The sequence below is a fragment of the Podarcis raffonei genome, chromosome 11, assembly GCF_027172205.1.
Source record: "Podarcis raffonei isolate rPodRaf1 chromosome 11, rPodRaf1.pri, whole genome shotgun sequence".
NCBI classification, from domain to species: domain Eukaryota; kingdom Metazoa; phylum Chordata; class Lepidosauria; order Squamata; family Lacertidae; genus Podarcis; species Podarcis raffonei.
Genome location: NC_070612.1, coordinates 22,772,946 through 22,785,678, shown reverse-complemented (window position 1 = coordinate 22,785,678; position 12,733 = coordinate 22,772,946). Strand labels below are relative to the sequence as shown.

At 40.4% G+C, this 12,733-nt stretch overlaps 1 protein-coding gene across 1 annotated transcript in view; it reads right to left on the bottom strand.

Moving 5' to 3' along the window:
* Window positions 1-12,733, bottom strand: part of MTREX (Mtr4 exosome RNA helicase) — a 45,745-nt gene that overhangs the window by 16,040 nt on the left and 16,972 nt on the right. The window contains exons 10-16 of the mRNA XM_053409265.1: window positions 11,325-11,427; window positions 11,057-11,188; window positions 9,914-9,993; window positions 9,258-9,368; window positions 8,414-8,515; window positions 7,783-7,908; window positions 929-1,079 (exon numbers count right to left, since the gene is read on the bottom strand). Coding sequence (XP_053265240.1) covers window positions 929-1,079; window positions 7,783-7,908; window positions 8,414-8,515; window positions 9,258-9,368; window positions 9,914-9,993; window positions 11,057-11,188; window positions 11,325-11,427 — 805 coding nt within the window. The remainder of the gene's footprint in view (window positions 1-928; window positions 1,080-7,782; window positions 7,909-8,413; window positions 8,516-9,257; window positions 9,369-9,913; window positions 9,994-11,056; window positions 11,189-11,324; window positions 11,428-12,733) is intronic.

Genomic DNA, 12,733 nt, shown 5'->3' with positions numbered 1-12,733 from the left:
ATTGTAAAACAAACAGATTATATGAAGCGCACAATATTGTAGCAAACCATGGCAAGAGTATTCCTCAAGGAAACACACTATCCATATGTAGAAGAATCCCCCCCAGAGCCTCTCGTTTCCCCTCCATTTCCTTCCTCATCCTGGCAGGGGCCCTCAACACCCCAGGGTTGTGCCAGCATGTCTACTGGGTGCAGTGCCAGCATGGCTACTGGGGGCGGGGGGACAGTGAAAGAGCATTCTTCTATCCTCTATGAGGCTGCCTCTGGGTGTTGCACCTATGCAGAGAAGGGTACTGGCTTACTATTAACAATTATTTTGTTGGAGAATATTCGATGCTGACTTCCAAGGACTTCTTTACAATTTAAGTGCACACTAAAGGTATGCTAGAAAATATAATACACAAAGTGTGAATGCAACAGAATTGTGCCAGCAAACAGATGCACTGTATAGGGATGCTTGTCAGAAAGCTGCATTGGCAGCATTCAGCACTTGGTTTGTTAAAAGATTTGAACATCTGAAACCTTCGTTCAGCTATACTCAATGGCTGGGGATCTGACAAGCAGGCAATGAGTCCTGTATATCCAAGGAGACTTTGGGCTTGTGTTCTTTCAACAACAACCTCCTGCCTCCACCCACTCCAGATGCAAGATGGCAAATTCCTTTTGAAAGGGAGGTCACTCGCAAAAGCAGCTTATGATTTGGCAAGGGCATCTGTTATTAAAAGAAAATAAGACAGAAAAATCCATGGAACATTCCCAGGCTTTTAGGATCCTGGCAATTGGGGCAAATAATGGTTCTTGTCAACTAATTTCATATTCATTAGTAACAGGTCAACTGGCTCTGTGGCGAATACTGTGCAGGTAAGCCCTTTGAACAGAAATCACGGTCGGCAAATTGACCAAACAATTAAGTATTTCACATAACTTACTTTCAACTACTCCTGGAATAGCTCTGTAATGTTGGAATTGGTAAAATGATTTCTCTAACATGTATTCCGGGTTAATTTCTTCCACACGCAGCAAATTTAATACCATGTTGTATGTCAAATGGAAAGCACTGTTTAGAGGGTCAGCAGATCCCTAAAATAGAGAAATAAGATGAGCAAAAGCAGGCAGCATTCATGTTTAAAACATTTTATCTTGGGAATAGAAGCCTGACATTTCAAATCCCCAAATTATTCTTTACAGTATGTTCACATGCAATTTATATATTGCAAGAATCATGCAAGTGTTCCAGGATGGTATTTCAAGGTAAGCCTTACAGAGAGACAGACAAACCTAGTGGCTCTCTGTAACGCTTACCTGGGAATGGCAGGGAGTGTGTTGCCTATGGAGCAGCTGCCATTCCCAGAAATGGGAGAAATTCACGTGCAAAGAAAAGTTACTGGACTAGAGCCTATGGCTGCAGTGTTCCTTTCGCACTTGAGAGGCCAGGTTAATCCATCTAAGAAAAGCTGAGAAAAGTCTCACAAAAAGTAAGAATGTCATCCTAACTCATACAAAGAGAAAACTACATATGAACTTGAAGTCAGTTTTTCACTTGCATTATTTAATAATGAATCCACCCTCTTAAAATATCAACTTAAATATTTGATATGTATCCAACTAAAAGAACAGAAAGGAACCATTATGAATAATCTGGATAATCTCTAAGGAAATTAAAAAAAACACACAATGCAAAGGTTGAATGTATAGCTTCAACTTTTAGTGACTGTATTCATTTTTTGAAGACAGGGAGGAGACAACAAAATAGAAGAATGTAGGATTACGAACCAGGGAAGATTTAAAAAACGAAACAAATTTAAAAACTAACCCACCAATGACAGACGCTTGCTATATTAGTATAAAAAGAAAATCTGAGTAGCTAGGTTAAGGCTAATTTAGCAGCTATTATAGATTATGAATGACCGGTTCAGAACAACTTTTGATTTGAGGGACCAAACATTAAGCTTGTTTCTGCTTCCAATAATGGCAGCTGTACAGAGAAGCTAACCAGTCCTTATGATGGAAAGCTGCTGTCACAAGGAGAAATTGTGAGCTTCTGCTCAGCATTATTTTTACCAAGAGACATATTGTAAATGGATCAAGTGTGGAAGAGCTAGCAGTATTGGCTCCACCCCCGACACAGGCAAAGGGCTCTTTAACCCACTGCTCCTCAGGGTGATCAGCAAAAGAGGCCTGGGAAGAGCTATCCCCTTACAAACTTCAACTGCCCCAGGGTACTGAGCTGCTGAAATGGTCTTTTATCATTGCTTGCACTGTCTTGCATGCAATAACCTAGTTTGACCTTTCTGTGTTATCTGTAACTTCCCAATTGTAAGTCTGGTACTGCAGAAATGGTGGTTTCACATCCTAGTTAAGAAACCAAGATTACAGTACAGTTCACACATTTGGAACTAACAGGAAACTGTGGTTTAAACAAACCATGATAGAAACAATGAACTTAAGCACACAAGGGAAAGAAAGAGGGGAGAAGATGAGGGTCAATGATAGCTCTCAGCTTAATAATGGTAAAAGTCGTTCTTTTCTTCCTTGAGGGTGAAAGACTTCCCCATTGATGTAGAATGGAATACCAATCACTGTCAGCTAGTTATTTCGTAATGCTCTAAGAAGGGAGTTTATTTTGAGGCAATTTATTTATTAAATCCCATGTTTCCTCAAGGCACTCAAGACGTTTACATTGTTCTCTCTTCTGTCTATCCTCACAGCAGGCCTATGATGTACTTTACAATGAGAGTATAGGGTGGCTCAAAGTCACCTAGCATCATTGCCAAGCAAGGATATCTGAACCTATCTCCCCTCAGTCCTATACTCCAACTATTCAACAAAGTTTGGACCATACGTCAAAGATTTGCTGGTATTCAACCAAAGACAAAGCTGGTTCAAGACTAAGTCAAGGGTGGTTGTGTTGGGACTGAGGTGGAAGAAGCCTCAAACTTGTGTATTTACTCCTTCCCTCTGGGGTGGATATGAGTTGGAAATCATTCCAACCTCATAAAACTGTGATAAAACTTCACTATGGTTTGTTTGAAACAAGTCCAACTTGTTTCATATCATGGGTTATGAAGTCGGTTTGTCTGAAACAATCCATAGCCAAGATTAGCCAAGGTTGAAACACTAAATTGCAGTTAATAAAAAATGGAAGCAAAAGCCTCTCCTCACAATTGTGCTGGGGGCAGGAGAAGCAGGTGACACAAAGGCTTATTGCAACTTGTTTCTGTCGTGATAAACCATGAGGTCTACCGTAAGGACTGAACTGGCCCAAAGTTACCTCAAAACACATGCCCCACCCCCTTTGTATGGTTGTAGGGTGCCAATTACAAAAGGTTATTGCAAATTGCACAAGATGAATAGAATCAGATTGCCAACTGTAGTTTGTGACTTCAAGGAACCTGACAGTGAAGGAAGAAAAATAAAGACTTGAATTCAGGGCTTTGAGATGTGTTTTATTCAATGTGTGCATACTGCATTACACCTAAAACTGATGACAGCTTCCCAGGAAGTTTCCCATTTTCGCACACACTACTTGTTGTTATGGCCTTAATGGCTAAAATAATAAACATTTAACTAACACTTTTACTTTAACATCCTTCCCACCCAGTTTTCTTTTCTTTTTTTTTTAACTGAAAAGCACAGCATAAAATACTGCACTATGACCAATTTGGCAAACACAAAGCAGTTGCCAAGGAACTTAATTTGGGCAATAAAGCAATCTGGCACCTGCAGAGTGGGCAAAGAAAAAGGGGAAATACTAACAGCTCAACATTTTCCAGAGATGGAAAAGCACATCAAACATAGCTACGTAGGCTTCAAACTATATGACACAGGGTGGACCAACGACTATCTTGCATGGTATGTTTTTTCTTCTTCTTTACAGGAATCCCTGTATTTCACTGCTGGGCTTTAAATTTTCAGAAGAAGAGTGAATGCTCAGGAACTCCAAACCTCCTCCCCACCGACCATTGAAAATTGCTAGGGAACTTAATCCTGCCTGTTGTTCAGCAACTGTAACGAACTGTGCTAAAAGCTACAGTGCTTTTTTAAAGACAGATGGAATTCAAATACAGTAAGAAATAAAAGAAGGAATAAAATACAATTAAAAACGAGTATGAATAGTACACAGGGACATGTGAGAAGAGCCTGCTGGATCAGGCCAATGGGCCAGCCAGATCTCACAATGGCCAACCAGATGCCTGCAGCAAACCTGCAACCAGGGTCCAAACACAAGAGCACTCTCCCCTCCTGTGGCTTCCAGCAACTAGCATTCAGAAGCATACTGCCTCTGACTGGGGAGGCAGAGCTTCTGACATGGAGGCAGAGAGGTTACTGCCCCCTCTCCACTCACCACATCACTGACTTGATGAGCAGACCATTTGCTTTGTCCTCATCATGATGCTGGACAATGGTCGAAACCTCTGCACCCTGGTGGGAATGAAAACCACCCACTCCAAACACACCCAACTCAAGCATCTGATGAGCAGGAAGAGAGTAATGAGAAGTGCTTGGATTCAGGGAAGAAGAAGCCCCAAGAAAACCAGATGCTGGCATAGCCACCCCTCAAGTTCCCTGGCACCACTGCTCACGTGTGCTGCGTTCCAGACATTTCCTCCCACTGCAGCCACCTTCTCTATAAGACTTGGAGCCAACATGTGCTTCATCCGCCTCCCAGCCCTAATCCTCAATGTGGAAGAGGACATAAGGACATGTGTGCACTTAAGCAGGCCTACTCAGACGTAGGTTCTCTGGGCACAGTATTGTCACTGTTCTGAAGCCCAGAACTGCATTTATTACCCACCCTCCCTCTTTATTTCCAAACTCTTACAGGAACAGCTGGTTATCACCACTACAACACCTAACTGCAGGTTGTGTGAAAGGGAAGGCAGATGCAACCTCTTTCGGTGCTGTTTCCCAGAAGGTGCAAATGGCAGCAGCTCTAGTAATGCTGGTTCTAGCACCTCAGCCAATTCCACTGTGATTAGCAAAATTGGGGGGGGGGGGGAGAGCAGCAGATCCAGCCCACCCTTTGCCACCACTGTTCTAGAAGGACTGAATAACTGCTGTAACTTCTTCTGCCTGAGGTGAACAACACTGCCTGATGTGTTTCTTTAGGGGCAACCCTGATTGCAAATAATTGTAAAAATTTGGTAACAAAAACAACCTATAAGATACCATTGTCAGAATGCATGTAATTCTACTAGATAGAGGAACTACGGTACATACAGATTTAAGGACGTGATACTGTAGTTTCCTGAAATGCAAGTCCGTGATATGCTGCCTGGTAGATTTAAGCCTAATGTAAAATAAGCCTGCCTGGAACAAACGTTTAAAAATGGGTTTGAATTGAGTAGCAAAGCATTGAACATACTGACTGCTGCTGAACTGCCCTGGCTATTCATCCATGCCAGGCTCTGGGCTGGCAGGTCACATCCCTTGGCAAACTGAGGTCAGTTAAGTTTTCAAAGCCTGCCCACACATGGAGATGCTTGGAAACATATGCGAATGAGCTTGATGCAAAACCAGACAAGCCTGCAATTAAGTCTGTGTGTTCAGCTGATGTTTACACATGGGCTCTACACAGCTGGACAGATTCCACTGGCAGCAGCTTGAAGGTTTGTGTCTCTGTCTTGTCATAAACACAGAGATCAGGAGACGATTTCCAACAAGAGATTAGCTTTGGGGGTCGACTGTAAAATATAGGCTCCTCCAGTAAGAAATAACATGAAGGAAAACTGAATGGGAATGAATACAACAGAGCAGCAGGGGTGGCTAACCTGTGGACCTCCTGATGATGTGGGACTCCCAAGTCCCTCCCGCCACTGCCAGAATAGCCAATAGCAAGGGCGGTGAGATATGTAGTATCACAACTGGTTAGTAACCCTGTGTTTGAGAGGTGCTTTTGTCATGAAGTATCCACAGCGTTCTTCACAAGGGCAGCCAGTTATTTTAGAGGGAGCATCTGGCAGACCGAAGCGTGGGAAGTGCCACTAGCTGTGAGCCAAAGAGGTCACAGAATCATGTTCAACTCCCACAGGTTTCAACAGATTAAAAAGACACATGTTCAGGATTCCAGCCTAGGTAAATTATATTTCCAAATGAATTGTCATTTTATAAAACTAAGCTGTTACAAATGAAAAGCCTGCAAAAAACAAAACCAACCATGGGAAGGTTTACCAATTACAGCATGGAGTCAAGGCAGTGTACAGACATCTGCATGTGTCCTAGAGCTCTTCAGGACTGCTCTTCTTACTTGTGTCCCCTGAAAAATCACTCCTCAAGCTTAGGGGGACTTTTGGGAGAACTATTCAATGAGGCACGAGGCACCATGGCCTTCTGAAAAGCAGGATCTCCCACCCTTCATGGAAACGCTTTGCAGGCAGGCAGGCACAGGCCTCTTGGGATCCCAGTCTATAAAATGAGCAATTTAGAGATCCAGGCTTTCTTTCATTTTGCCAAACTTCTTAGGACTCAAACCTGCATTGCAAATTAAGCTTTCCAGCTGACCTTTCTTGAAACAGTCTGTTAATTGAATGGAAGTAAGATAATACTGCTCTGTTTTCCCCAATCTGGAATACATTAGCCACAACTAAGATTAACCATAAACGTTTGTTGTACTATAGGATAAAGTATTGGCCCTTAATACAGTTTGCTATCTAAACCAGCATACACATACAACTTGCTCAATTTTACTTAATGTACAGTATTTTTCTGTCTGTAAGATGCGCCCCCATGTATAAGACGCCCCCTATTTTGGGGACTCCGATTTAAGAAAATGGGGGGAGATGGCCCCCATGTATAAGATGCCCCTAAATATTGGACATTATTTTTAAGGGAAAAAACCTAGTCTTATACACGGGAAAATACGGTAGTTTAAATTTGGAATTACCCCCATAACCACCCCCTTCTTTGCTCACTGTCACGAAGCCTTTAGAAGCAATATACCTCGTGGATTCAAAGGACAGGGGAAATGCCAACTTCTGACAGTTTCCCACTACAACAATAGTTCCAAATGGTAGTTTAAATCTGTTAGTTATTTTAAGCATGAGCATTACAGAGATTAATAGAACAGTATTACTGGCATCTTCCAATGAAAGGTGCTCATTTTCTGCCCTACAAGGAAGCACAAAATGCTGCAATTAACATGGGTCTGCCACCAAAGATGGCAGGCCAGTGTAAAGTTCCTCCTCCATCATAACATGTAGTGCAGATTATTCCATTTCCCAGCATCTTACTATGAATTTCCTCACATCACACTTGCTGCCGTTGGTGTAGAAATACAGTGGACAAAGGGTGAGTTGTATTACAGATGTGGAACTGCAATGTGTACTGAGGTAACTGGGAAACTAACATTCTCTTTTGTGCAATGCATTCTCTGCCCCAGGGAGAACATTAAAAACCCCAAACCAAACACTCACCACATTATGCACAAAATGGGCCACATCACTCTACTCTGAATTCACTCTTATCTCTAACAAGAAGTTACGAAACACCTGCTTTGTTATCAAATCTGGAACCCTCCGGTTATGAAACATGGAAGTCTAGCGCCAGCTTCCGATTCACATAAAGATTACAGGTTAAGACATGTACTTCAGCTGACTGGAGGATGGGGGACCAATGCAAAAACCAACCAGCACATAACCTTGCACAACTATTATCCTAAATGAAATACAGGATTAAAATATCACTACAGTAACTACTGTTGGAGGAAAGTTAAAATTAAAGAGCAGTATTTCACATTATGCTCTTTATACACCTTTAGCAATATTCTTGTCAGAGATCAAGATACCTTAAGAAGTTGTTTTCCAATTGTTGGGCTCATCTTTTCATCCACCATCAGAATAACTATTCCCCTATCATCCATGCCTCGACGTCCGGCACGACCAGACATCTGAATATATTCACCTGAGGTGATCTGAAAGAATAACAAAATTAGACAAATAGACATATGTGCAAAAAGAAGTCAAGGCTCTCAGTCCAAATGGGAGGGAAGCTACATGAGGGATGATGCAGGAGGAAGGAATACAAAGGCTGAGTAAGAAGCAGTATTTTTAAAACATTTTTTGCATATAGGAAGTGACTGCGCTAACAGTATTTCAGTATTCCAAAAGTAAGGTAACTAACAGAGAGAAGAGAGGCAACAACAGAAAACTGAAGCAGCGATCTTAAGGTTTGTGAAGTAACAAAGAACTGGTGAAACAAAGGGTGTGTATAAAAAAATAAACGGAAGGCAAAATCCAAGCAACAACATGTAAATGTTTGAAGACAATGTCTTTAGAATCAGCAACAAAGGAAACCCTGAAATTAAGCTCAGAATGCTAATGGTAGCTTTCTGTACTCAGACTGATGGGTCATAAACTTAAGTGACTTCAACTATGTGTTGCAGCATCTTGCTTATCCAGCATGTTGTATCTGCTTACCCATCGGAAATCCTTCCCATCAAACTTTCGGGCACTTGTGAACAGCACTGTTCTTGCCGGCATGTTTATTCCCATAGCAAAAGTCTCAGTTGCAAATAAGGCCTAGGGAAGCAAAGCAATGAATAAGAACAAAGTAACTCTGTTTTGGAACATGAGATGAAGAAGACTGAAATAAATTTCCCTGCATTTGGATGGTCTATAACCCAAATTCAGAATAAAGCTAGGCAACTGAAGGCTCAGGGGCAACTGGCTTCCAGACGTTTACTACCTGACCAACGAACTACCTCTGATCCCAAGGATATATCTTTATTAGCCATGCCCTTCTGTATCAGAACAGTAACAGGCAGAGGGCTCTTTAAGCTATTCTGTAGCATGGGCAACAAAGAAGGATAGAGGTGTCTGTTAGTTAGCAGCTGGCTTGAATGTGAGAAAGTCGCAAAAATTAAGTGAAAGGATCTGTCAAAAAATCTCTTGCTCCTCAAGTCAAGGAGGAAGTTGTAGAAAAACACTTGATTCTTACAGTGTTTGTCAGCAAGAATGTTCCTTCAGCTGTCACTCAACTCATGCCTTTGGCCCCTTTGCAATATTTGTTGCCGAGTAGGACCTTATAATATTTCACACATTAGTTTAGTTCAGAGATAAATGCCTTGTCCATATGACTGCATCACAAAACCTAGCAATTAACAGCTATAAAGCTCCTAAGAAGCATTTTATGAAGGAATTTGCTGTGGTTTTTAATTTATAATCTGGTGTTTCATGGTGCATTCTGTGGTGACAAAGATCCAATGTGTAATGACACTCATAAAGTGAAGGAAATTACCAATATATGTCTAATAATACATACCTTGATCAATCCTTCAGAGAAAAGTATTTCTATGGTTTCCTTTAGAATAGGAAGCAACCCCCCATGGTGGATTCCAATGCCTCGCTTCAAAAGTGGAAGAACATGCTCAACCTGAGAACAAATATGGATCACATATTTCACTCACAAAAGAAGGGATCAAACCTAATTAAACAGATTTATCAGGCTTGTAAGTAGTCACTTGCCTAACTGCTTGTTGTAAGTAAGTATTTTCTCCAGGCTAATTGAAAGGAGGATTTACAAAGACTGGCTATTTTTTTGAGTCCACAGATCACTAATTTAGGCATGTGTGGCTACATGAAATTCAATTTCAGTGAGCAAATGTATTCATGGATTTCCTTGTAAGTCTAAAAGAGAGAAATCTAAGACTCAACTCTTACATCCGTTGAACACATCATCAGATCTTTGCTTTCCAAGGCAACAAAGTTTTGTCTACATTGCCTAGGATTCCAGTCAGGCCATTCAACATGATAGAGCGCTTTATTTTTCTAAACTCATTTATGAATGTTAAGATGGAAACAGGTGTTGGACATTACTTTTTGGTGGCCATGTAGCATAAACTCACTTTCAAAATGCACAAAATGAACAAAATGCACAGTCTGAGAATTCTGAAGTCTTAATTATTCTTAAGCACTCACTTGAGGAAGTTTTTTGTCTTCATCAGACAAACAGTCAATTGCATTATTAAACACTTCTTCAACCATCCTTTTTTCTTCATCTGAAAAAAGGAAAAATCTCTGCATAAACATTTTTGTTCTATATATAAAAAAATCATGCTTGTAACCCAAAGGATACAAAAGTACCACCAAAAAGCCCACTAAAAAAAAAAGTCTTATGTACAAAATAACTTGACTCATAAATAGTAATGGGGATGTGGGATAAATTGGTAAGATGTTTCTCTTGCCATATTACACAGCTCAGAGGCTGCTCTGGGTTCTTTAAAGAACCCTCTACACCACACCCATTATAGAACTGTAAATACAGGCAACATAAATAAGTCAGATTCTGGCACTTTTAATAAGTTTATATAAGAATTCATTAAATGTTAATTATACGTAACAAGAACATACAAAAATTCTGGGATCGACTATTTTTTTCATCTGTCAAACAATGAAATGTTGGAGAAATCATTAAAGAATTGGCAGATTACTTTTGTCTTCTGCAGTCCAGCGTTTGGTGGCAAAAGAGCTCTCCGGGGAGCATGACACATATAACTCTTACTGTGGAAAATGGGCTCAGCAGCAGTGTGCTCTTGCAATGCTCCAAGCACACAAAGAGATTCAAACTGTAATTAGTTTATTTAAATAAAATTTTATGAGTAAAGTGCAGAAATTAAAAAGACAAATTTATTTTGCAAACTGTACTACTGTGAAAACAGACACAGCATTCTTGCAAAAAACACTGTCACGTTGCGTGCCGAAATCCACAGTAACATGATCTGAACTCTGTGAGTCAAGGGGACTAGTTTCTGTCTTAAACAGCAGTTCCATATTCTACAAAGCAAACTGCTTTTGAATCAGAGGAAGTCTCAAAAGCCATGTTTTTGAAATAAAAAGGGTTAGCACACAACACTTGACTTGAGACGAAGTGTTGTGTGCAACTAAGTTATACTCAGAAGAGACCTATTGAAATGAATGGACTTACGTTTATAATAGACATTCATTTTAATTAGTCCATTCTAAGATGAATTTAGTTGAATACAACCATAAGCAGCTTAAATCTTGGTCGTTGTTAAGTAAACCATCTATTAGAAGTATATGCAGGAAGAAGTTAGTACACACCTGTATTGAAGTCCAGTTTTGTCATTTGAAGAGCATACGCTTCACAATCTTTCTTACTGAAACTGAATATAATTACTGGTTGAAAGTTTCTTTCCATTATCATCTTTACAATCTTAAAAACATTTGATGGACCTACGAAGACAGCACAGTCAGAAATAAGTATAAGCGTTGTGGAAGGATGGGAGGCAGAATATATTAATTTTTACTGCTGTAAGTGCAGTAGCTGCTTATCTCACAACACATTTTACACTGGAATGTTAATACCCACCTTTTGTTCCTCCTTTTCTGCCTTTTTGGTCCCCTTTAGCTAAGTCACCTGCATCTCGAAGGACTTGCATGGCCGTGTTAAAATTATCTTCTCTAAAATCACCCTGGGGGAGGGAAAGTGAACTTTATTGACATGCAAACACCACCATCCAAATGCAAGAAAGGTTTCACCAGGTTCAGAGAAATCACAAGGTTTGCAGAAGTACAAAAAAAAAACCACCTCAGAAAAAAGCCCACAAACAGGGGAACCCAAAACAGCCCAATGAGCACTGAGCATGTGCAGTAGCCACCGTATCCCAAGAGGCTGTTGGAGAGAAAGGTGGAAAACCTCATCCCACAGAAACTAGAAAACCCTGTATTTTAAAAATCACAGCATAACTTTCACAACAGCACAGCTCCCTAGAGCAATGTTCCCCAACCTGTGAGTCATTAACTGCAAGCAGGATTCAGGCTTTATAAGGAAATCCAACATAATGACTGCTTTTAGTCCTTAATGTCCTTAAATGTCATGATGATACAACTTGGTTTTGATGGCACATTATAATGTGCTGTTGACGCTTGTAAAGTTGCTCTCTGGCGGCACATCCAGTGACAGCTCACTGTCCGAGGGCCTTGTGGCAAACCAAGTTAGTTAACAGCTTAATCAAGGGTGATTTGAAGTTTGCTTAGTCAAAATTTGTCCAATGCTTTTCTGCGGAGAAGCTTGAGTGGGTGTGAAACCCATTTGCAACTGATGTTACAAAGTTGTCTTTATAAAAAGAACAACTCATTGAGCTGTCATGTGATAGGACCCTCAATTAATTTTTTTAGATGTGAGGTAATAAATAAATAAATAAATAAATAAATAAATAAATAATACAGCGCCATCAGGCTGGGTTTCCCCAGCCACTCTGAGCAGCTGAATTATCTGAATTTTGGCTGCATGTTAACAAAACTACTGAATACCCTGATCTTGCTGATGGAACAACACCTGTGATGCTGCCATTTGGTAGTGCATATCTTTGCACGGCAGGGTTTCTAGCAATGATTGCTATGAGGATGAAACACAGTAGCAGGCTATGTGTTAATAATGATCTGAGGCTATGTCTGACAATCATCTAACCCCGTACTGACCTACTCATTGGCAAAATGCAAGCTCAGCCACCCTACTCATGCATGCCAAAATAGCCCATTCATAGTTTGTTATAACTAACGCTGTTTGTGAAACTATGTTTTTGGAATAAAATTTTAATAGCTGATACAATCAATGATTGGTGTTCCTACATCCCCATAAAAACTGTGATTGACTTTGCAAGTACTATCAATCTTTCAACAAAATTCCACATTAATATGGGTGCTAAGTAAAGTTTTGCTTGTGTTACTCAAGTAATGGTTATAAAATAGGCAAGCTTGTCATTAAAATACATGAAA